Source organism: Dryobates pubescens, chromosome 6 (assembly GCF_014839835.1).
Source record: "Dryobates pubescens isolate bDryPub1 chromosome 6, bDryPub1.pri, whole genome shotgun sequence".
Taxonomy (NCBI): Eukaryota; Metazoa; Chordata; class Aves; order Piciformes; family Picidae; genus Dryobates; species Dryobates pubescens.
This window is the reverse complement of record NC_071617.1, coordinates 12,966,268-12,989,345: the sequence shown is the minus strand read 5'-3', so window position 1 is coordinate 12,989,345 and position 23,078 is coordinate 12,966,268. Positions and strand designations below refer to the sequence as shown.

Genomic DNA, 23,078 nt, shown 5'->3' with positions numbered 1-23,078 from the left:
AAAGGTGAAATGCACTAGTAAAATAGCCAGGTTGAAGTCAGTGGAAGCTCTAGAACTTCATTGCCTTTAAAAATTTCCATTCTCTTCTCCTCCCCAATATTTCTGCATGGTAAATATTGTTTATAAGCAAAGAAAAATACCAGGTCTGTGTGTGCTGTTACTGAACACATCACAGAAGGGAGAGTTAGGTGGGTATGGAGTAGTGTGGGGAAAATTTTAAGTAATTTTCAGGTTTGTCATGTAGCACTATTAATACAGATTCTGATGGTGTTTGAAGACATGACTGGCAAAAGGAGAGCAAGCATTCAATAATTTTTTTCTATGGCAACATAAGACTTCACCTGACACTTTAATATTGGTTATTTCTGCAGTTGCACAACAGGAAGCTGAACTCATAAAAGATCTCAGTTCATCCCTTACTACAGCTGCACCAAGAGGACCACATTTCCTTAGCAGTTTTTCTGAAATTCCTGTACAAAAAAGTTCAGTGATGTCCCCAGCAGATCAGTTTGTCAGTGTTGCAAGAGCATCAATGAGAATGCAGAAGGTGAAACACAAACTTGATTCTGTAATGGTAAGTCAATTTAATTATTTTCCAGAATTATGTTGTCTTCTCAGCTGAAGTTCATGTTCTGGAACTGGGATATGTGACGAAACTTATATATGTAGTCTAGAAATCTGTTCTTCAGAAACTAATACATTAATGTACCTGTAAGTAGGTCTTTAGAAGAGATTCATCATATAAACCAAAGCTATTTTGGTTTATCACATACTGGTTACAAGAGATGTTTAATGATTTTTGTCAAGGTCCCTTGCTGCTCATATGATTCATACTATAGATCATTACAACTGAGCTTTAGAATTTTATGTGGCCTAAATGGCAGGGGGTTAGTGGCAGGGGGCTTCAGCACTGACCTGTGTGGGAAGAGATTACAGACTACCCTGTGCTGGGCAAAGCCATTTCCCTCCAACTCTGCAAAGGGCAATGCAGACACACTGTACAGCTGAAATGGAACCAAACAGAAGAGCCTGATTGCACCTCGGAAGAATCGGTTTACTAAAGGTCAGTAGCTACTACAGACAGGAGATACCAGCATGGAGGAAATGCAAAGGAAAACATGTTAGGAGTTACAAGTGGGGATACAGGAGAAGGAGCAGCTTTTTTGGCCTGTGGAGACCCACACTGTTGAAAGGAGTAAGAAACAGAGAGAGGCAGAAAGAGCCAGGTGCTGCGCAGTACCCTCACTCTCCTGCACCACCTGTCACCTTCCCAAAGGGACTGAGTGTAACATAATGGCAAAAGCAAAGAGTCTGGAGACTAGAAATGAGGAAAGAGAGGTGTCTGAAGTGAAGCTGAGACAAAGAGGGTGGAAAAGTTTTCTTTGGGTGTTTGCTTGACTATGTATGCGGTGTCTCAATACCTAAATCAGTAATTAAAGATTTGTAATTGGCAATAAATTTAACTGGGACAATTTTACAGCCAAGGATAATATAGAATAATCCTCAGTAGCACTGTGGAGGTATAATTACTGTTTGCAGTGGCATGAACTGCATTTGGGGTTATATTTACTATTTTGCATTGTTAAGTAAATTTGAGTGCATATAGATGATTATTTTTTTTATGCAGCTTTAGGCTTTCTCTGTATTAATAAGTAAGGAAGTGCAAAAGAAAGAGATAAATAATGAAAGCAGTTGTTGATAAGGATGTTCATCATGTTTTAGGAGTTTTGCTTTGGATTAAGTCTAGTTTTATTGCCTGACCTGGACATCCCCATTTGGCCTGTGCTTTGAAACTATCCAAAAGAAAGCTCACATGGGTAATGATAGCATGTTACTGCTGCCTTTACAATTGCATGTAGTAGCCTTTGAAATTAAAGGAAGCAAGCCTTGTTTCTGTTTTCTGCTTATTTTGTTCGAGTTTATCTACAGGTGGACCTTAGTGCCTTCAAGTTATCAGCCAGAGAGAGGCACGTATGGAGAAAATGAGCATGTTACCTTGTGTCTGAAACAAGTACTCCAGGAAAACATTCTAGAAGAAATAAATTTTACTTTTCTGGATGTCTTCTGAGGAAAAAGACAAGGATAATGCCTTTTTGAGAGTCTTTGTCATTGCAGCTGTTTAATCCCTGATTAGCCAGTGTTTCTGGGCTGTGGAAGACAAATCTAGTTTAGCAAAACCATGTAGTGGTTCTGTGGAACGATGTAGCTAGATCAAATAGATAAGCCTACCACTATGTTTGGGGGAATAACTTTCAGCCATAGGAGTTTTGTAAGCCTAGATTCCTATTGCTCAATCAACAGCTTGGGGTGAGTAAGGCAGACAAAGGTTTTGTTCAGCATTCTCCAAAGTAGCTCCCAATGGACCATATATCTATGGGAGATGTCATAAGGGTCATCTGAGTCTTTCCCCAAGTGCATTTCCAAATAGTGAGGGACTGTGGTTGAAAGTCCACATCCAGTTTGATGTCTGTCACATAACAGTGATGATTATAAAAAAAAATCAAGAGTGCTTCCTTGCAGGGCTTTATGATCCACTAAGATACTGGGAGGGATTTCTTCTCATACTCCTCTTTTCAGCAATCCAACATGAGACTTGGGGAACTCAGGGTACCTTCTTCCCAAGTAGGAATAGGATCGTTTCTTGCATGTGGGTGCAGTATTGCCTGCATGTATTGCAAGACGTTCTGGGCAGCCCCAGAGTATAATAAATACATCTACTAATTCATAATTGGGAGTTACAGTTTGTGATGTGCATGCACAGGATTCTGCACCTGGGCTGCAACAGTGCTTGCTATATCTGTACAGACTAGGGGATGAGGTGTTAGAAAGCAGCCCTGATGAAAAGGGCTTGGGGTTGCTGATGGATGAGAATCTGGACATGAACAGACAGTGTGTACTTGCAGCCCAAAAGGTCAATCACATCCTGGGTTGCATCAAAAGATGCATTGCCAGCAGATCCAGAGAGGTGATTCTGCCACTTTGCTCTGGTGAGACTTCTCCTGAAGTACTGTGTCCAGGTCTGGAGCCCTCAGTATAGGAATAACATGGACCTGGTGGAGAGGGTCCAGAAGAGGGCCACAAAAAAGATAAGGGGGTTGGAGCGTCTCTGCTACAAGGACAGGCTGAGAGAGCTGGGGTTGTTCAACCTTGAGAAGAGGCTCCAGAGAGACGTAATAGCAGCCTTCCAGTACCTGAAGGGGGCCTACAAGAATGGGGAGAGTGTTTGCAAGGGCCTGCAGTGACAGGACAAGGGGCAATGGCTTTAACCTGGAGAAGAGCAGATTTAGATTGGATGTTAGGAGCAAGGTCTTCACTGTGAGGTAGTGGAACGCTGGAACAGGTTGCCCAGGGAGATGGTTGAGGCTCCTTCCCTGGAGATACTCAGGGTGAGTCTAGGTGAGGCTCGACAAGGCCCTGGGCAGCCTCATCTAGTTGGGGATGTCCCTGTTAACTGTGGGGAGGTCAGACTAGATGACCTCTGGAGGTCCCTTCTGGCCCAGAACATTATATGATTTATGAGTTCAACTCCCTTTTCATGTGAAAAATGATGCATATAACTAAGTGCAGGCTTTGCCGGAATGCTCGCTGGAATGCTACTTACATACATGCTTCACTGAAGTGCTCATCAAGATAGGCCACTCAGCCACATATCTTAGAGTGTGCTAATACATCTGGGTACAGAAAAGTGAAAATGGTGAAAGGAGTCTTTATTAGGCCACACACAGGGGAGGCAGGGCACCCTGTGGTAGGATTGGAATATACAAATCCAAATGAGAATTCAGGTGTTGTGTGTATTTCATAGAATCAATAAGGTTGGAAAAGACCTCAGAGATCAAGTCCAACCTGTCACCCAACACCTCATGACTACTAAACCATGGCTTCAAGTGCCACATCCAATCCTTTTTTCAACACCTCCAAGGACAGTGACTCCACCACCTCCCTGGGCAGCTCATTCCAATGGCCAGAAGGGCTGTGGTTAGTAGGTTGAGCAAGGTTCTCCTCCCCCTCTACTCTGCCCTGGTGAGACCTCATCTGGAATATTGTGTCCAGTTTTGGGCCCCTCAGTTCAAGAAGGACAGGGAACTGCTTGAAAGAGTCCAGTACAGAGCCACAAAAATGATGAAGAGAGTGGAATATCTTCCTTGTGAGGAGAGACTGAGGGAGCTGGGGCTTTTTGGCTTGGGGAAGAGGGGTGACCTCAGTAATGTTAATGAATATGTAAAGGGTGAATGCCAAGAGGATGGAGCCAGGCTCTACTTGGTGATGCCCAATGACAGAACAAGGGGCAGTGGGTAGAAGCTGAGGTTTAGGGACTTCCACGTAAATAGGAAATTTTTTTTCCCCTATGAGGGTGATGGAACACTGGAACAAGCTGCCTGGGGGGTTGTGGAGTCTCCCTTTCTAGAGATATTCAAGACCCACCTGGATGCATTCCTGTGTGATCTGGTATAGGTTATCCTGCTCTGGCAGGGAGGTTGGACTGTATGATCTATTGAGGTCCTTTCTGGCCCCTAACATTCTGCGATACAGGGAAGTCCCTTTTCTTCTTGTTAGCCCAGAAAATTGTTAGACCAAAAAAAGTGTAATTAGAACCAAGATCTGACCATTGAGCTAAAGCTTTATCAACTCACAAAAGGTAGGACATTTCCTTTAAAAAAAAAGGTAAGTACTAGTTTCTGCATGAAACCAGAATGCAGAGTTTATTTTTTTACCACATAGGGAAATTTCAGTATTGTGAATCTTGGCAGTAGTTGTTATTTATCTTTGCCTCAAGAAACTAAAGGTGATGTATGTTTCTATGCAGAGAAGTTTTTGATGGGAAGACACCCATTTCTGGTCATTGAAAGTAGTCATAAGTGCTTTTTATTGTATGCCACTATTTGTGTGTCTAGAATTCTATCTAGCAGTCAAAATACCTGTTTATAATATTTATCACCCCTTGTTATGCAAAGTTATGTAGCTACTGGAAGAAGGGTTTCCTTTAAAGATAAAATATCCTAGCTCTAAAGTTGTGATTTTTAGATGTCAAAACTTGCCTACTCTAATTTGAAGGAGAAAAACAGCTTTGTAGTGCTGGAGGACAACCTTTATATCTGTAGTACTAGTCCTTGAATCAATTATATGTTGACTGCCTCATCTCTTAACATGTGGATACTTTTAAATTTGTTAAGAGTATGTTTGTTTTTTCCAGTCTTTATTTCACTGTGTATTTCTGGAAAATGTTACTAGAAGGTGATCAAAGTGGTTTATCAAAATTCTGATGCTCAGAGATGTTAAGAAGTTATATTTTCTAATGCAATATTAGACAAGTAGAATATAAAAGTATTCTTTTCTATATACAGAAATACAGCTGTTTAAATTTGGTTTTATCCTTTGAGTGAATTTATTACTGTGCCAGAATTCATTAACAGGGTGGGTACTGTGTGAAAATCCACAAGCTTTTACCTTGGATTGCATCAAATGTACTGAACTTTCATCATTAAGCTGTGCGACTATAAAGTGTGGTTATACATGATGCTTTGATACAGTATACATCAAATAATATGTGTACTTCTTCCAGATGGTCTCCTTTGAGACTTTGGTTGAGATGCAAAATATATCTCGTTGTGTGAAAACAGAACAGAATCAAAGCCATTGCTGTTCAGAAAAAAAACATGCAGCTTTTTTAATGAATGCATAAAAATGGTACTGATAGGAAGCCATTAAGTGGAAAAAGATCTAAAGTTATCCTTTTGTCTGCAACAAAGACCTAGAGACAGCGAGGAATGCTAAAGTGATATATGTTTTCATTTTTAAGTATCTGTCCTCCTGGTCATATTGGTTGTAGGAGATTCTGAAATACCACGCTTGGCTTCTGTGTTTTAGTGCAGGTCAAGAAGAGAAGAGTTCTTTAGTAACTTACTACAAGTTTTCCTTGAAGATAGAAAAGCAGAGGACTGAGGACTCGTGTAAAAACACTGCCAATTCTGTGAATATTTTTGGCCAAGTGAGAGGCAACGCCACAGTGTCTGTGCAGACCAAAATAGCTTTGTCACTTGATTATGTCTGCAATGCAAGATTTCTATCCATAAATTGTCAGAGGAGTTATTGTTATTCTGTAATCTTATCTATCATATTTATAAGAAATTTGTAGCATTTTTAAAACCTCTTTCACTGAGTAGGTTCATAGAATTGCTTTAAATTTCTCTTTGGTTTTTTTCCCCAAAGAAAACTTGCAAATGAATAGGAAGCCAGTTTTTGTCTTTTGTGGTGGCTTGAAATTTCCCCCCCAATGTTAAATTTGCCAGACCAGCTCAGTTGGAAGTAAATGAAAGCAAAACTACAATCTACACCACAACTGTACATAACAAAATGAGGGAAAAAGCCACAAGAGGAGGACACAGTCTCAGGCTGAGCCAGGGGAGGTTTAGGCTGGATGTTAGGAAGAAGTTCTATACAGAGAGAGTGATTGCTCTTTGGAATGGGCTGCCTGGGGAGGTGGTGGAGTCACCATCATTGGAGGCGTTCAGGTGGAGACTTGATGGGGTGCTTGGTGCCATGGTTTAATTGATTAGGTGGGTTGGATTGGTTGATAGATTGGACGTGATGATCTTGAAGGTCTCTTCCAACCTGGTTTATTCTATTCTATTCTAAAAAAAGCATTATAATAAAGACCAAAACTTTAGCTGAGTATTTTTTAGAAAATACATAGAATACATAGAATAAACCAGGTTGGAAGAGACCTTCAAGATCATTGCGTCCAACCCATCAACCAATCCAACCCACATAAACAACTAAACCATGCAAATCATAAGATCCATTCAGGTATGTATATGAGGAGGATGCTTGTGCCCTTCTATTTAGGAAATCTAGGCTGAGTCCACATGTTCAGCACTGGTATATTTCATTACTCTTTCTGAAAAAGAACATAGTGAAATGAGCAGAGGTTCAAACAAGAGCAACACAAATGCCAAGAGCTATTGAAAAGCTTCTGTGTAATGAGATTAAATAGACTAGTAGAGCTCCTCAGCTTTGCAGGTTGTGCAAGTGGAGATGAGTGAGAGGAAAGTTGTGACAAAAATAAATAATGAACAATATTGGGGGGGGAAATTGTTTCTCACAGTTTAAGTTGGCACGTGCAAGAAGTTGTGGTGAAGGCCATAGAGTACGTACATTTGCAGGGATTTTGGGAGGATTTGTAAAGGAAATTTTCAGCAAAAGTTGTTGGCCTAGTGAATTTATATTACTGCTAGCTGATGCTCAAGAAGTTCCTAAACTGTTGAGTGATAAAAGTGAAAGAGCCCATAGGAGAAAGATGACTCTAAACTTAAGAATCTTACCTAATACAGTTTGTTGTTGGGGAAAAAAAACAAGAAGATAGATCTTTGACCTAACACAGAATAGTAATGTATGGAGTATGTATACAGCATACATAGTGTGTGACATCATACTATGTATGAGTGGGTTGTGTGATAATTCTGCATAGGAGTTACTAATATTCTTTTCATTATATCAGATTAGGATACTAATATTGGTATATGTGTTTATCTAGGCATGTCCTTTAAGATGGAATGCCAGTTTTAGCCAGCCCAGGAGCACTCTTTGTGCTTCATGCCTGAGTGAGTCTGCACAGCCTGTGTATAACTGAGCCTTTATTTAACTTTTTTTGTGTCTTCCACAAATAATTTGTTTGGTTTTCCTAGTGGCTAAAAGAAAGACGCTTCCTATTCCAAGTATTTATAGTAATCTTAATTTCTTCTTTGTTTTGTTTTCTGTTTGTTTGTGGTTTGTTGGTTGGTTTTTTAAGAATAGGAAAAAAAGGAAGAAAGCTTTAATGGCAAACCTGTAATTGAAATGCCAGAACTCTGTCAGAACCAAGGAACTGACTATGTTGCGTTACTGTGTGATGAATCACAGAATGTTAGGGGTTGGAAGGGACCTCCAGAGATCAAGGGCAACATCCCTGCCAAAGCAGGAAACAGCCTGTAGCAGGAAATAGTCTGTAGACTATTTCTAAACTGTAGGATCAAACAATTTTTAGTTTAAATTTTCATATATATATATATATATGCATGCTGTGGTCACTTACGCGCTTCAGTGGGATGGAGCAGTGAAGCACACAAGATTATGAGGGAACTCTATTGCCATCTAGATGAGCTTCCTGATCAGGATGATTGGATTAAGAGAACTGTAGGGAGTGTCAAGGAAACTCACTTGCTTCAGAATAGCAAAGTATGTATGTTTTGGTTTTGTGAATGTGTAATGTGATATTTTTATTTTTTATTTAGCTGTCTTTGGTTTAAGTCTAGAAGTTACTTCAGTCTCTAAGTGATTTCCAGACACCTGCCCCAGCAGAATCCCAGCCTTCATGAGAGTCTTCCTAATGCTATCATAGAAATCATTGTTCTTTTACATATGTGGACACTTGATTCAAACTTGCATTGCAGATTTAAAAGCTGTAGTACTGCCCTCCTAGTTCAACCATTGTCGCCTCAATCATTTGAGAAAAATAGCAGAATTTGTATTTTGTTTTTATTTCAAATTCAATTGTCAGCTTTTAAATTGTGCAGAATCATGGTTTAATAATGTTTTTTAACTACCTTTTAAAAAAAAACCCAAACATATCCTAGAGGCCTACATTTTCAAAAGGGAAGCCTAAAAATTAAAGAGTAAGAGGTAATACAGAGATGAACAACTTGATTTGACTTGCAAGTATATGTAGAAATGCTAATTGTATTGATTGCAAAGGTCATAAAATTGCATTCTCAGGGAAAGAAAAAGATAAGTTGTAATTGTCTGCTTGTCAGGTTTTGTGGTATTTTGGGTTTTGTGTCATGCAATTGACTTTTAATCTGAAAACAAGTTCCTTTGAAAATGTAATTTGCCAAAAAAAAACCGAACCAAAATGCAAATCAGCTTCGTTTGAACATGGCAAAACCATGTAGGTATCCTTTTTCACTACAGAAACTGCAGGAATGTTACAGCTCTTACTTTTACTCAATCCAGGATAGTGGTAAACTGTGTCTTTGATAAAGCTGTGGTTTGTACGTGAAGCAAGAGGAGCCTGTTGTGAAAAATCAGTAGACTGATGGTTGGCTATCTTAGCCAACTTTACTCGTTGTAAAGGTATTTGGCAATGACTTCTCGCAGCATGCATTTAAAAAAAAAGATGATTGCTTCACTTTCTTCTGTAGATAGTCTTATGTCTGTTGTAGGGGAATTCATTATTCTTCATAGGACAATGTACTTCACCTGGAAATAGTTCTGCTGAATCATTAATAATTATTAACTGAGCCGCCTTCTGTTTTATAGTTGTGGAGTTTTTTCCTCTTTGGGTGTTTTATTTAAATCTCTAATACTTAAGATCTAGTGGGAGAAAAGCCATTCAAACACTAATTTTGTGTTTACTTTGGATGGGCAATCTTTTATAGCTCACCTATGCTAAACTTCACTGCTGTTAAGGGAAGGAAAAAATCACTGTAAGACTGTCTTTTTAATATATATTATATAGTATAATATATATATTTAATATATTTTTAAGCTTTCTTTTTAATATATCTTTTATAAAAATGGGGTTTATCTTGGTTTTTAACACCTTGGAGAGGAAGGAAGAGTTGTAACATAGAACTCTACAATTTAAAAAGGTCTGTTTTCTTAAATCTTCTGGAGTGTGCATTCATTCTCCTAGTGTTAGTGTCTGTTGCATTTGTTTTCAAAGCATGCTGTTTGGCAGGTAAAAAGAAAGTGTTTGCATAAGACAGCAGGAAAATAAAGAGAAGTTAATTAAATGGTCTACTGGAATAATTTACATACATTATATGTATAAAAATATATAATTCATACAAACACAAGACAAATTTCTCATGATATTTGTTTCCCTCCAGGATGAACTGTTCATCCTGGAAGCATCTGTTAAGTGCTAGCTTTGACTAGTCTACTCTGCTATGTTTAGTTTGATTTTTCCCATCTTCATTTCTCAGTAGTGTGAAATCAACTTTTTGATAGCAAATTTGAAAGAAAATTCCATGAAAATACTTGACTGGGAAACATACATTTGTATCACTAATGGAGTAATGTGCACTCAGCAAGGAAGTCATACAGCAGGGAGATCTCATTTATCTTACTGCAGAAAGACTCTCCCTGGAGCTGACAGTAGGTGGAAAAGAGGAAACACTGAGAAGCTGAGCTCGACACGTTTGCAGAACAGGTTATTTTACAGTGTTTGAGTAAGCACACAAACTAGTGGCTTTCCCCTGTATTTCTCTGTATCAGAGAAAAAAATGTATTAGTGAAACTTTGTCACTTTTGTGTGTAAATACAAGAAAAGCAGATTGATACCCTTTTTTTTAGAGAAAAACAGACCTCTCCATTCTGCTGATGCTTCACAACTACTACTTACTAATATTCCGTTAAGTTTGTATACTGCAGTAAATTCAGTAGCTGAGAGAGTACTTGACTAGTAAAAGACAGTTAATTATAGACTTCTTTCAGCAGAATTAAAGCCATATTGCTACACAAAGCCCAGTTACCTTAAGATGTAAGTCTGATGTTAGTAATACAGATATCCTCTGCTTTTGCCAAGAAAGTTGGACCAGATGGTTCTTGAGGTCCTTTTCAGCATGCTATTCTATCATTCTATGACCCAATTAAGTTACTTGTTTTTAGTGCTAAATAACCTGCATCCCACTACACCTGCCAATTCCCAAGTATTCTGCCTTATATAAACCTGGTGAATTGTTTGATATTTATTAAATGACAAAACACCGTAGTTAGATACATTAGATCAGTTCTGGAAATAATCCACTGATTCACTTTATTTTAGCTGTCTCTTGTCTTTAAACAAGATTTACAAGCTAGTTTCAAAATTTGCAATGTATCATTGTTCTGTTTAGATCCACAACTGAAATTTAAAGGTCTGATCTAGAGTTTACAAAGACCAATGGAAGTGCTTAACTGAGTGCAGGCTTTTAGCTGGATTATGTCACTGTATGTATTTATTCTAGATTGTGTAATAGGCCTGACTTGTGAAAGGGTCAAGCATTATGTTGTTTTATGTAAATGACTCGCAAAACTTTTAGCATATGAATCTGTTTTGTTTGAAGCAAGTTGCCAATATTTTATTTAAGTCCTGTTTCACTCCCCTTTGCCTGTATTATCAAGGCAGATGGTGAATTATGTTTCACAAACTACAATTCTCAGTGGGGTCAGATGAAAAAAAGCTTAAGATTGTCACAATACACATATTGGATAATATGTCAAGAGTAAAGTTTGGGTAAGATTTTTGCTGTGTGATAGGTGTGTGTATGTCAAGAAACTCCATAGCAAACCAAATTTTAAGTACATTATCTTTGTTGCCGTGGAAATGAGGACTGCAGGTATTTTTTGTATTGCTTGCATAAAGGAAGTGTCTGGTATTTGATCTACATATGCTTTATTGATTTGTAGAAGTCAGGTTTGTGTTAGGACTGGTTTAAGATTTACTATTTTTCTCTCATTTTGATATTTAGTAATTTCTTCATAGATGTGGTATAGTTTGAGCAGTCAAAAATTAAACTTTCACATTTATAAGTTTAAAACCACATGTTACTTTATTTGTATATGCAGAGATACAACAAACAGATACAAACACTTCTGCTTACATTGTTTGCATTGCTTGTGTCCCTAGCTAAACAAGCAATTCAACTTACAGCTTTCAATAATTTTTCAAAGTTGATGTACCCAAATATTCTGAACACATACACATTCCCAAACATATTACCCTGTCACTGGAATTTTCTTTATCATCAACTTCAGTCTTGATGGTTTTTTTCCTGGAATTAAGTAGTTAGAGTAACTGAATATTTCTCTTCTAGCTGTTGCATCAGTAAGTAACCCAGGAAATTACACTTCACTTTCTGATTTGCCTTTCCTATTACAGACAAGCTCAAATCTCTTGCTTCCTGCGCCATCATCACTGTCACCAGACTCCAAACTAAGACTGCCAAGCACTCCTCTGAATCCTCTGTATTCATTCACTAATAAAAGTGGTAAGTTTCTTTATTTCTTCACTCTCACTAGGGAATGAGTAATAAGTTCCATGAAGGTTTTTTTCCTACCTTTATAAATTTTGCTGGGCAGCTCTTTAGGGAGCTTCCTGCTTCTCATTTGTGATACTGTTTATAAAGTGTCGTGTGATAGAGCCCAATACTCATAGATGTTCCCTTGTAATGCCTTTTTTTTAAAGCTATACACTTATTTTTTAGTTTCTGGAACCATATGAGATTACTAGCTTTTCTTAATTCAGTATTTGATAGTATTTAATACTTACTGAAGTATCTTGAACATAGACACTGAAAACCAATAAAATGACATTTTAAAAGCATGTGTACAGATGTAAGAGAACACTGATTAGAAAAGCAGTTTACTTAAGAACCACAGTGCTTGGTAGTCTGCTTGCAGTTGTGTTAAATCAGTTTTTAGATTGTTGTTTCTAAAGACATTTTGTATTCAGAAAAAGGTAAGCTATGAAAATATTCATTTTTGTGATACTTGCTTTGTTAATAGTGCCTGTTGCGTTGCTAATCACAGTAGTTAATAATGAAGTGGATAATTCCATGCCTTTTTTTGTTTTGGCACCTGTAAAATAACACAGAAAACTGAAACTTCAGTCTCAAAGTGGTTTTTTTGGTACCCTTGAGAAGAGTAAAAAATCCAGGGGGAGGATGGGATATATAATGAACTAAAACCAGTTAATAGAAATTTAAACTGTAAAGGTAGTATTGTCTATAATTATATAGAATTATCTCCTAAAGACAGATGATGTACTTTACAAATCAAGTTCCAAATACCTTTTCTGAGCTGTGGGGGAAGGAGTCCTTGCCATGGACTAAAAGATTGACCACTAGTCTTGGAATCACTTTCAGTCACTAATTCACGATGCACATGGCTATATACCAATTAATTCTTCATTTCCATATTCTGCCCTAGAGCCATAATAATCATCATCTATCACACCCCAGATGCCCTGAGTGTGTAAATCTTACAGGAGCAGTAGAATACATATGCTGTTCTTCATACTGTGAATATTTAAAATAAGTGAACGTTTTAAAGGACATTAATGTATACCTCTAAGTTGTTTTAAATGGCAGTACCAGTGCATTTTATTGTCTTAAATTTTACTTCATGCAGATAAATGTGTTGATGGAAACTTCTTAAATAGCATGAACAGACAGACATGTGTTTTAGCCATTTGTGTGTGCTGCAATGTAATTCTTTCCAAAACTGACTAATACTGCAAGAGGAGTGGAGTAAAAATAGAGAGCTTTCAACAGTCAGTGAAAGCAATGAGAAAATGAAGATGGAAAGGTGGAAAGACTAGAGAAATCCTAGTAGACCACAACTGAAATAGATTTTCCTGTAAGAACATATTCTAAAATCCTAAATTTCTTCTCTATTATTTGGGGGGGGCTCTGAATTGTTCTACTGTAATAGAGTTGTTTAATTGAAAATATGAGAAAGATTTACTCATTTGATCTTTCCTCATTGGTTTTGAAGTGTGAAGATAGGTGCCTATGTTCATAGCTCCTAACTACCAGTTTCATTTTATTTTGGAGTAATAAAAAGGTCTGTACTTAACCAGATCAATTAATTTTTTTTCTGTGTTGATTTCATACACATGACATATATGCTTTTCTGTTCTCTTGTTATTGGGATGTTGGGATGTTGCATTTGTTAACAACTGTCTTGCAGTACAGAGATCCTTCATTTTTGTCCAACAGATGGTTACACATTCCTGAGGGTCATGTTGACAGTTAGAATAGAATACATAGAATAAACCAGGTTGCAAGAGACCTTCAAGATCATCATGTCCAACCCATCAACCAATCCAACACCACCTAAACAACTAACCCACGGCACCAAGCACCCCATCAAGTCTCCTCCTGAACACCTTCAATGATGGCGATTCCACCACCTCCCCCGGCAGCCCTTTCCAATGGGCAATTACTCTCTCTGTATAAAACTTCTTCCTAACACCCAACCTAAACCTTCCCTGGCACAGCCTGAGACTGTGTCCTCTTGTTCTGGTACTGGCTGCCTGGGAGAAGAGACCAACATCCATCTGTCTACAACCTCCCTTCACGTAGTTGTAGAGAGTAATAAGGTCACCCCTGAGTCTCCTCTTCTCCAGGCTAAGCAACCCCAGCTCCCTCAGCCTCTCCTCGTAGGGCTTGTGTTCCAAACCCCTCACCAACTTTGTTGCCCCTCTCTGGACTCGTTCCAGCAAGTCAACATCCTTCCTAAACTGAGGGGCCCAGAACTGGACACAGTACTCGAGGTGCGGCCTAACCAGTGCAGTGTACAGGGGCAGAATGACCTCCCTGCTCCTGCTGGCCACACTGTTCCTGATGCAGGCCAGGATGCCATTGGCCCTCTTGGCTGCCTGGGCACACTGCAAGCTCATGTTCAGCCTACCATCGACCAGCACCCCCAGGTCCCTTTCCACCTGACTGCTCTCCAGCCACTCTGACCCCAGCCTGTAGCTCTGCATGGGGTTGCTGTGGCCAATGTGCAGAACCCGGCACTTGGATGTGTTCAATCTCATGCCGTTGGACTCTGCCCATCTGTCCAGCCTGTCGAGGTCCCTCTGCAAACCCTCTCTACCCTCCAGCAGATCAACTCCTGCCCCCAGCTTGGTGTCATCAGCAAATTTACTGATGATGGACTCGATGCCCTCATCCAGATCATCAATAAAGATGTTAAAGAGCATGGGGCCCAGCACTGATCCTTGGGGCACACCACCAGTGACTGGCTGCCAGCTGGATGTGGCACCATTCACCACCACTCTCTGGGCTCGGCCCTCCAGCCAGTTCCTAACCCATCGCAGTGTGCTCCCATCCAAGCCATGGGCTGACAGCTTGGCCAGGAGTTTGCTATGGGGAACGGTGTCAAAGGCCTTGCTGAGGTCCAGGTAGACTACATCCACAGCCTGCCCCACATCCACCAGGCAGTCACCTGATCATAGAAGGAGATCAGGTTGGTCAGGCAGGACCTGCTCTTCCTAAACCCATGCTGGCTGGGCCTGATCCCTTGGCCATCCTCTAAGTGCTGTGTGATTGCACTCAAGATGACCTGTTCCATAATCTTGCCTGGCACTGAGGTCAGGCTGACAGGTCTATAATTCCCTGGCTCATCCAACTGGCCCTTCTTGTGGATGGGCACCACGTTGGCCAGCTTCCAGCCTTCTGGGACCTCTCCAGTGAGCCAGGACTGATGGAGAGCGGCTTGGCCAGTTCATCTGTCAGCTCTCTAAGCACCCTAGGATGGTTACTTAGTCTTCTCATTGTCACACTTCCCTGTCACCTTTTGCTGTGTATTTTGTGTATTTAGTAGACAGTGAAGTCCCCACAGGCAGCGTGTGTATGCTCTGTCAGCAGTCTTAACCATGTAAGTGCATGCTGTAGTAACTTGGTAAGGTTGTAGCTGGTGTCCTGTGGTACAGACAGTGTAGCAGCCTGGATACATGCAGCACTTTCTTCTTCTTCAAGACAATTTAATTATGCAGGGCCAAAACAACCCCATGCAGTGCTACAGGCTGGGGTCAGAGTGGCTGGAGAGTGGCCAGGCAGAAAGGGACCTGGGGGTACTGGTTGACAGCTGGCTGAACATGAGCCAGCAGTGTGCCCAGCTGGCCAAGAAGGCCAATGGCATCCTGGCCTGTATCAGGAATAGCGTGGCCAGCAGGAGCAGGGAGGTCATTGTACTCCTATACTCAGCACTGGTTAGGCCACACCTTGAGTCCTGTGTCCAGTTCTGGGCCCCTCAGTTCAAGAAAGGTGTTGACTTGCTCAAATGTGTCTAGAGAAAGGCAGCAAAGCAAGTGAGGGGTTTGGAGCACAAGCACAAGAGGAGGGGCTGAGGGAGCTGGGGTTGTTTAGCCTTGAAAAGGAGGTGGCTCAGGGGAGACCTTATTGATGCCTACAGCTACCTGAAGGATGGTTGTAGGCAGGTGGGGGTTGGTCTCTTCTCTCAGGCAACCAGTCACAGAACAAGAGGACACAGTCTCCAGCTGTGTAGGGGGAAGTTTAGGCTTGATCTGAGAAAGAAGTTTGTCACAGAAAGAGTGATTTGCCATTAAAATGGGCTGCCTAGGGAGGTGGTGGGATCAACATCCCTGGAGGTGTTTAAGAAAAGACTGGATGAGGCACTTGGTGCCATGGTCTAGTTGACTAGATAGGGTTGGGTGACCAGTTGGACTTGATGATCTTGGAGGTCTCTCCCAACCTGGGTTGATTTTGTGATTTATGGGCAATATCAGTAATAGTGCAGATCTTTTACTGACTTACACAACTTCTTGTGTCCAGATACATTTACAGAAGTAGTGTGGTTTTTCAGGTGAAACTACAACTCACTCACTGCTCTGCCTTTTAAATGGGCCTATGCATTTTAACAGATGCTATATCCTCTCAAGCATATAGTATGTTTTGGCTTTTCTTAAGTGCATACATTCACATGTTTATCAGCTTTCATGAAACCCTAGTCCTTGTTATGCTGTTTAGCTTTCCTCACAGTAAATTATCTCATGGTTAGTGAAGCAGGATTGCCTTTGTCTCTGACCAGTTCTGCCTTATTCAGTATTAACATGCTGAGGGGTGCAGGCCCCTTAGCCTACCTGGCATCTCCTTCAAAAAGGTGTCCTCAGTGCATTCCAGGAGTCTGAATTGCTTGCAGCCTGTATTTTTGTCTCTGAAGCCAATATTGAGGTGGTTAAAAAACCTCTGTAAAAGCTACTGCCGATGATGGCGAGACTTCTTGCTCTGTGTAAAGAAAGCTTCTCTTCCTCTTCTTGATCAGGCAGTCTCTAGTAGGTGCCTCCCACATGTTTTGGGACTCTTTTCCAATTCTGACTCATACAATCTTGACAAACTTGTCACCTGCTTTGTAGCTCTGTTCATTTGAGCCGTTTCTCTCTTCTTACAGTACTCTTTGTTCTAGTCTACCCTGTCAGTCCTTCCTAAAGAGCCTGTGTCCACAATCATAGAATCGTGGTCAATCGTGGTCATCTAGTCCAACCCCCTCTGCAGTCAGCAGGGGCATCCTCAACTAGATCAGGCTGCCCAGAGCCCTGTCGAGCCTCACCTTGAATATTTCGAGGGATGGGGCCCCAACCACCTCCCTGGGCAAGCTGTTCTAGTGTTCCACCACCCTCATAGTAAAGAACCTGTTCCTAACATCCAATCTAAATCTGCTCTTCTCTAATTTGTGCAGCCTGTTAAGGCCTCTCTGAAGGACTGCATGGTCCTCTGCTGTTATCAGCTACTCCTCAGAGTGTTTTATCATCTTCAAACTGAGAGTGTGCTCATTCCCATCATTCAGGTCATTAATGGAGATGCTAAACTCTGTGGGCCTCAGTATTGACTGCTGGTGGCAGTTTTCCAGTTAGAGTTCGTGCAAACAGCTACAAACCTCTGATCCCTGCAGCTCAGCCAATTTTCAGTCTGCTGCACTGTCTTAAACAATCCATACTTCATGAGTTTGTCTATGAGAATGTAATGGGAGACAGTGTTGAAAGTCATGCTAAAGCTCAGGGTTGGCAACATCTGCTGCTTTCCCATCAGTGCTGTAGAGTGGTGTACAAGAAATATATTTTAAGTTTTCTCAAGAGGATGATTAGAATTACTAAAAAAAGTAATGAATTTTGACAAATAGTAATTAACGAAGTAGAAACAGCAAAGCAGATACAAGATGTGAATGAACTTGCTTTTTATGTGTTATGTATAAAGCGTTCCATTAGAAAGATTTCTTAAATTAAAAGGGAGAAAAAAAGTGTTGTGTGCATTTCTGTCACAGAGATTGTGTTAAATTTGAGAGGAAGGCATAGAACTTAAGTTTTCCTGCTCTCAATCCTGAGAGCCTGTCACAGGGATTCTTCACTGAGAGTACAACTCACTTTGCTGTATTGGGAGCGGGGGTTGTGTCTGCTTCAGTAAAGCAGCAGCTGTGCTGATAGCTATTTCAGCTGTTTCAGAAGTTTGTTAGATGTGTGTCATCCCCTGTAAGTTTTACATTTTTAATTTAGATTAATGAAGTCTTTCCTCTCTACTCAAACTTCTCCATGTTGTAAAGCCGATTATTTTATTCTTACTTGATTATTATTGAGGACACTTTAGGTAATCTGTTCCTAAAAGTATTTATGGTAATAAAATTTGTCTAAGGCCTGTCTTCAATGGTCATAATTGAGGTCTTACCTTCTTTGTGCTGTATAGTTCTGCATATGCTCATGCTTAAGTGCTAATTTTACCATACCTGTCCTGTAGTACTACTCCTATGCTGCACTCCACTGAAGCATTGTCCAAGACTTCATCTTAGACATCCCTGTCTTTTCCTTGTCATGTTGTCATCTTTGTAGCTTCTTTCAGGATAACCCATTTCCTAGTTTTGTTATGTTTTAAGAAATAAGGGAATAGCAAAAGCTCTAGCTACCTATTCTCTGAGAGACATTAAAATCCCCTCTGGTTTTGTTTGCCTTTCCTGCTTAAGACCCTTAAGCATCGTTGGACAGTGAAATCACCTTCCTGGGCTCTCGCCCTCTCTCGCGGATCTGTGGCATGCTGTGAAAGAAATGGTTCACAGTTTCAAGCGTTATTCAACAGTGACTCCTTGGTAACTCCCACTGTGTTCAGGGCATGTTTTATAAAACTGAGTTTTGAGTTTCAAGTAATTGTAATCAGCAGTGACCCTAATTATCAACTATGTGGGAGATTGAAGTTTGACTATAAATACTGCACAGATATTTTCACTAAAACTTTGACTTCAATAAAAGCAGTTAATTAAATGAGCTATTAAAAATTACTTACAGATGTGCTAGGAACATGATGGTTCTTGTATCTTTAAGAAATCTTGAAGACAAAAAAACACAACACTTTGGCAGGGTTGAGAACAATTAGAATTTTCCCCTCCTTTAATAGAACTGACAGTCAGAGGTGTTTTCCACCTATATAAAATGCTAGCTTCAAAGAATTCTTTCCTACTCTCTGAAGATACTAACAAACCTGACTTTGCATTTAAGTCCTCTCTTACATTGGATAGACTATTTAAAACATCTTTTTTTTAAGTCTCAAGCAAGCAGTGAAATGGGTTTCTACATCAAAAATATAAAAAGTGTTTGTGCATCAACTAAACACACTTAAAATACTGGTTTGATTTTTTTGTTTTGTTTTGTGGTTTTTTTTAGGAACAGAGAAAGGAGATAGGGCAAATAGGATCATTCACATTTTTACAGAGATACTGCAGAGACTTGTCCAAAGTTACATCCTCATATGTCTGTTGGTATCATTGATTACTTTTTGTTCAATATTTCATACATTTTCCCCAACTCTATGGCATCAATATTCAGTACCACCACAGTCCTGGAGGACTTCAGCAGTTTTGTTCATTTGTTTTGGGGCTATTTATCTTGCTTCCCCTCAAGGAAGGATGCATTTAGAAAGCTAGTTCAGTGTGGCCTTATTGTTTTCATCTCTTGCTAAGAAAATACAAGAGGAAGAAAGATTCATACAAACTATTGTTGGAAATATATTAAATGAACAATAAACACTAGTATAGAGTATATGTTAATTAAGGCTGCATGTATGTGTAGTATATAGTGCAAGTATAACTTCAAATACAGTGTTTGTAGGATATCTCTGGCTATGTTTGGATACAGGTTAGTGACTGAAATGCAGAACTGAAAGAACTGATTGACAGAAGTGACTGAGAGAAAACATGTAGCACAGCCAGGAGTATTGTCAGGTTTCTGACACTGCTGTGCGGAAGTCATACAATGCTGACCTTGGGGCACCACTTTTATTTAGCAGAAGTGGCAGCAGCAGCACCAGTTGGAGAAATCTGTTTGCTGGGATCCAGTCCGTACATGCAAACTAAATGGCACACAGATCACTTTGAATAGATAGTTCTTGGTTTGGTTTGGATATTTTTCTTTTGAGAGGGTTTTGTTGCCTTGTTTGTTTGCTTGTTTGTTTAAATCCTGCATTACTGTAAATACTGTGTTTTATTTAATTTTAAAGGAGTAATGATTATTAATTTTTACATACACTCAAGCTATTTATTTTTTAGAATATGAATATAAGAAAAGAACTCTCAATTTTGTCAGGAAAGAATCTGGTTCTATTTGTTCTCTTTTCAACTGTAATGTGTGTGTTGCCTCATTAGCTCACCCAGCAGCTTCATACAGATACACGGTGATGGGGAAAGCAATTAAGCCTGCAGGGCTGCACAGATCAGAGCTATGGAAATAGTGTAGTAATTTACCATAATGTCTTAAGTCACTGGGATGCAATTTTTTCAGCCCCACATTGTCTTAAAAGCAGGGCAGGAACATACTGCGGTGAAGAGTACCAAAAACATACCTAAAAGTGGTTCAGTACCCACACTATTAGTTTAAAGTGATTTAAGTCCAATGCAAGCTGCTAGGAGGAATAGGTGATGATGGAAACTTAATCTTTCATTTTTTTGTATGAGAATGCCTACAAAAGGGAAGTAATGTTTAATAATCTGACAGTCTCTCAGTTTCATTAGCATCACTGAGTGCAGAGAGTTTTTTGAGATGGCATTATGAGGCATGTGGATTTTCTTTTTTCCCCCCTGATGTCCTAATATGTGTCCTGATATGTGCAAGTTTCCTGTTCACTGTGACCTCAATGCGATGAGGCAGTGCAGTGGGGGAGATACCTTTGATTAGTAGTCTCTTACCAGCTGTCTGTGTATAAATGCATAATACCATTAGTATGTCCTGTAGAGGTGCTGCCGAAGTAGGAAATGGTCTAAGAATACCTGAAAGAAATGCTTACCAAATGGTTAGCTTCCTGCGAGCTATAATTTGCTTATAGTAGATTGCCATGTGCTTGAAAAGGGTAAATATGCATGAAGATGGACGATATATGCCCACTACTTGTCTCTCCCTAATCAGTTGTGTTTCTGTTTCCCTGCTCTGTCATGTATTTGAAGAGCTCATCCTGCCTTTTAAAAATCCATAAGAGAATTACTCTAAAATTTTTATGGGGATGGAAATTTTTTTGAAATGTGACCCTTCAACTACTGTAATGGGACAGTTGGTCTATAAAAGTGACAGTTTTGCCTGTGATGTTCTTTTGCACTCCTAAAGGTAGAAATATTAATTTCTTGTTGTTATTCTAGCAAATAGCTAATTGCAGTTCTGCAGAATGCTCACATTTTGCTGGAGTTTGTAAAGTGCAATTGCTTTTAGCTCTTTAACTGGATCAAGTGTGTATATTTTCCCTCTCTCAGAATGTGAATTACTTAACTACACCCTCTCCTCCTAGTCTGGACAACAATAACATTTGAAAGCTGTTAGAAGAAAGTGCAGGAAGCCAGCAATTTCTAAGTGAATAAACTTTGCTTATTTTGGTGTCTAATTTTTTCAGATGGTGATGATTATTATTGTTATTTTATCCTATCAACCAAAAATGATAGAGACCTTGACATTCATTACAATGCTTTATTTTAACTATAAAGTGCTGCATAGTCATAGATAAAATATTATAATGGATAAAGTTTTCAATCCAATTTCCAGATCTTTTTCTTTATTTTTTAAAAGAAGGTTAGAGAACTGAGTGGAGACCAAGTACCAACAAAAATCATCTCTTTAGCATGTAAGAACTGACTCAACTACACTGAAGTTAGGTAAAAATATTTGTACCAAAAAATAGGTAGGTCTAAAATGCTTTTCATATATGTCTGGGCACTAATTTGAATGGGAACTCCCCTGGGGAAAATGATCACTCATTTTTAGATATTCATATCTTTCACTTTTACTTATGGTAAAGGTGTAAGGGAGAAAGGAGAAAGGAAATAAAACTTTTTAAATAGTTCATAGTACCATAGTTCATAGTAGTATCTATGAACTATGATATGAACTGTAATTGTTATTATTTGCTTGTAGCAAACTGAAAGTACTGAAGAATTAAAATTTTCTTTCAAAACAATAAAAATGTTAATCACAAAGCATTTTAAAAAATTTTAATGCCTTTCTGCTTCTTTTATAACCAATTTTATCTGTACAAATTACTGTTGAAGAAGCCATGTCTCCATTTCTTCAGTGCAAACAGATTACAAAGGCTTGCGTGTCACCTGCAGCCAACCTTTGTATGTACTTCCCTGATTTAGTTCCTTCTGCTTACACACTAGAGGCATCTGAGGTATTCCATTGTGCAGCTGGCTGTGGCTGTAAATGAAAATTAAGAGTACCAGGACACAGCCATGCCCTCATCGTGGCTTACAGGCAGCTCAGGTCATTCTGCAGGGGAAGGAACTTCATCAGAGCTCTGTGGCCTTACTGTGCCACCAACATCAGTTGCCAGTGTCAGGGTTTAGAACTCAAAGCACAAATACAGAACCATTTTTTAAAGCAGAAGAGATGAGTGTTTACATTTATAACATTAATAGTAAAACTACATTATTCTTTTAAATTTGAAAACAAAAGGTGTATGAATAGGTTCATCTAACCACAATAATGTTCCAACAGAACAATAAAGACATAGAGACAAAACCATTAACATTAATGACAATCTAGTTCTGTTTTAAAGGTTGGTTATCCAGTTTCCTCTATCTGATTGATAAGATGTTATAAATGTCAGAATCTGAGTTTGTATTTTCTAGTTAAACTTGCTTGGATTGTATATACTGAGATCAAAGATACACATGTTCCTTTATTATATGTTCTTTTTCATGTTTCTTCTAGCCAAGTTAATTAAAATGTTTCACTAAAAATTACACTAAATACAGAGCACAATAACAGCAATCTTTGAAGATTCCAAAAACTTTATCAAAAGAACACCATTTATATTTACTTGAAATTGGTGTATGTTAGGTTAATTACTGCTATGCCCTCAGGCTAAAGGAAGTACTCTCAGCCAAATTATACAAGGGTGTGGATTAAATGAAGCATTACTCTCTGTTTGGCAGCAGTAGGTATAGATTGCAAAATCAGGGTGTGACGTAGTACTGTGGAAAGACTCTGCCAAAAGTGATTTGGCCTGAGTGTGCCCTTACTTTCTCAATTATGTGGATCCTAAAACAACTAAATCTAATTAATTCCTAAGTAG

General features: G+C 39.3%; 1 protein-coding gene across 1 annotated transcript in view; it reads left to right on the top strand.

The window, feature by feature from the left end:
- AHI1 (Abelson helper integration site 1) overlaps nucleotides 1–23,078 on the top strand; it is a 95,180-nt gene that overhangs the window by 34,602 nt on the left and 37,500 nt on the right. The window contains exons 18-19 of the mRNA XM_054162615.1: nucleotides 372–574; nucleotides 11,897–12,005. Coding sequence (XP_054018590.1) covers nucleotides 372–574; nucleotides 11,897–12,005 — 312 coding nt within the window. The remainder of the gene's footprint in view (nucleotides 1–371; nucleotides 575–11,896; nucleotides 12,006–23,078) is intronic.